Raw genomic sequence first — 3,101 nt, forward strand, 5'->3', positions numbered from 1 at the left:
GTTTTTCCCAAATAATCGTGAGACTCTACCATTTTCATCATGAACGATTGCTTTACTGTTCGTGGAATCAGTTGTAACGATACTACCATCGTCTATTATGCCACCGAAAAATTGGGACAAACCGAATTGGACACATTACTAAATGTGGTTATACTTCTATGTTCTCCGTTTAATGTGAATGTCTGCAACCTCTTGTTTTCCTGATCACACACCCTTATATTGCCATTTTTGGTTACCATGACACCCCAAGGCTCATCCAACTCTCCATCACCTGACCCTTTCTTGCCAAATTTACAAATGGCAAACCTTTCTGTGGAATGACTTTGATTGTCACTGGTGAGCCTGGGATCGGTTTCTTGGAGACAAACACTGTGGTTTCATGATTTCCAACCATTTTGGCAACGGTTTTCAAACTCCACCTACCGTCACCATTATCTGTTGCTGTAACGGTTTCCTGGCTTTTATCAGGTTTCATCAGGACTGCGCCCACTTCAAACTCACACTGCTTGTGTACTTTCTGCAATGTCGCCACGTCAAGTGTAATGCTGATATTTTCATTCACTCTAACATATTCAGGAACGTTTTCCAACGTACAACGATCGGCTAGGTCACTACTATACAAAACACCCAAAGTTTTTGCTTGACATAAATCATCAGATGGTTTGAACTCCATGTAGTCAGTCTCAGTCGGGTCAAGTTTTGTTTCCACTCTCAGTAATTCTTCCATTTGAGATGAAATTCCTTTCTTGGCTGACATCAACTGTGCAGCGTTCCCATAATGCGTCAGTTTCTCAGCATACTCCCTTGCATATGACATGTCACTCTCTAGGCACTCCAATTCTTTCAACTGTGCGTTTAAATTTACTTTCCTTTTGTTATACTCGTCTTTCAATTCTTGGAGAAGTTTATCACCATTTTCACGTATCATTCGAGTGACATCATCGATTGTCTTCTGGATGTGTAGTTTAATTTTCACTTCTTCAGCTTGGTAACAGTTTTCTAGTGATTTGACAGTTTCCATGACAACTGCTTTGCTGTCACTTGCTTCAATTTCTTTCACTTTCACTTTGTCGATTTCTTCTTTCAGATCTTTGGAGTATTCTGCGGCTGCGTCTTTTAAGCGTTTATATTGGTGCTCTGTGATTGGATGATCTAAGGCTGCACATTTGTAACAAATTACTAAGTTACACGTATCACAATAGAATTCTACCTGGTCGTCTGAATGGCTGGTGCAATAGACGGGAGGCTGTACTAAGGCGGGGTCATCGGACTTTGCAGCCTCGTACTCTTTTAAGGTCATCAAATGGTGAGATCTCAAAATGCGCAATCGTGAATGAGCAGTAGCACAAATATTACACAAGTTGACACCACACTCCAGACAATGTTTTACACTCTCTGCCTGTGCACATCCTTCACACATTCTCGCATCTGCAGAGCTAGCTTCTCGTTTTCTGACGATTTCAACCTGTTCGTTGATAAATGAATTGTCACCAATACCTGTCACGCCACTATCGGGCAACTGATGTGGACGCCGACATATTGGACAGGTTATCGTCTTCCCTTCCACTGCCAGCTTATCAAGACACAGCTCACAGAAGCTGTGCAGACACTGCAGCAGTTTGGCGTTCTTATAACGCTCCAAGCAAATAACGCAGGACAAAAAATTACCGTCCATTTCCTCCAGGAACGTTGAGTGTTTCTCCGCCATTGCATTGGGAATCCTTCATCTCTGTAGACCAGTACGCGCGCGACCCGGAGTATGTCATGTGGTTGCAAGCCTGTCACACGAGTACTAGTAGGACGTACGCCCTTTATGACATATTTGCAACCGGATGACAGGACTCCCTAACGCGCGTACTCCCTCTATCTGTCATCTATTCACAGGGGCTCATAAATGGCTATTTAAGTCAATATTACAGCGTTTTTCTTTCTTTTACAATGTTACAAATAAACTAGCTGAAGAGCACAACATTTGTGTAGCTGTCTTTTGTGTAGCTTGTATTGGCATGTATAGTGCGCCCTCAATGGGGAATGTGATCATATGTAAATACGACCTTTAGTTCCGTGACCTCCAGCCAATTCCTTTGGCCATGCCTACTGGCCATGCGAACAGACGTCGCTGTGTTTACTGTACTAATAGTACAGTAAGCATAGCGAGGGCAGGGCAGGAAGTAGGCATGGCTAGAGGTCACGGAACTAAAGGTCACATTTACGAGGACGCACTATACATGCCAATACAAGCTACACAAAAGACAGCAACACAAGTGCTGTGCTCTTCAGCTGGTTCATTTGCAACATTGAAAAAGAAAGAAAAACGCTGTAATATTGACTTAAATAGCCATTTATGAGCCCCTGTGATCTATCATGTCACGGAGGACAACAAAATCACGCCCTCTGCGTTTGTGTGCCGCTCGACCTGGAATGGGAAGTGTGTCGTGTATATATTTACAATATATAGTACAAGTACTGTACATATTTTGCTTTGCGAAGTTTTAAGCGACGAACTAACATTAGTTTTAATATTGGATGAGAACAACTAAGCTGGTTCGAGCGCATAAAATATTGGGTGATTGGAAGGGCCTTGAAAATACCAAAGAACAGTGCGTTTATCCGACGCAAATCATATTGCCATCAAACTCAATTGGACGACAAATATTTATTTCATATTATTCGATGAAAAACCTGTATTTCAACGATTGGCTATCATTATCATACAATACGAAGCGTAAATTCACTTCCACATGGGTTACCATTTTCATTAACAACAATTGATTTTGTGTGTACCATCTCTGACAGCGTGTTTGGCATGAGGAAGAATGGCAAAACCTGGTCTTTCTTTAAATTTTATTTGTTTTGTCAACGTTATTTACAATATCTCTTGATAAAGGTTGAAATCGAAATGTGATTAATATAAAAAATTACAATTACTATTACTTGGTCTGAAACCCGGTGGTGGCAGTCCCCGGGTTGGTGGGTACCCATGCGCGTTACCAAATTCACGGAAAAGGGGGTGTTTTTCTTCAGTCATCTCGGAGATTCTAGGTCCGTGAAATCGAGAAAAAGGGGTACTTTTTCACTGTAACCTCCGAGATTAGGGGTAG

The 3,101-nt window shown here is 41.8% G+C and overlaps 1 protein-coding gene across 1 annotated transcript; it reads right to left on the reverse strand.

Moving 5' to 3' along the window:
- Positions 1 to 232: 232 nt before the first annotated feature.
- LOC139144119 (tripartite motif-containing protein 2-like) lies at positions 233 to 1,708 on the reverse strand. The gene has a single exon (XM_070714789.1). The coding sequence runs from the start codon at positions 1,706 to 1,708 to the stop codon at positions 233 to 235; it is 1,476 nt and encodes a 491-aa protein (XP_070570890.1).
- Between the last annotated feature and the right edge of the window lie 1,393 nt (positions 1,709 to 3,101).

The sequence above is a fragment of the Ptychodera flava genome, chromosome 1, assembly GCF_041260155.1.
Source record: "Ptychodera flava strain L36383 chromosome 1, AS_Pfla_20210202, whole genome shotgun sequence".
NCBI classification, from domain to species: domain Eukaryota; kingdom Metazoa; phylum Hemichordata; class Enteropneusta; family Ptychoderidae; genus Ptychodera; species Ptychodera flava.

Bases quoted from the DNA above. Each gene is read 5' to 3' on its own strand.
- LOC139144119 (XM_070714789.1), bottom strand. From the start codon at position 1,708: ATGGCGGAGAAACACTCAACGTTCCTGGAGGAAATGGACGGTAATTTT.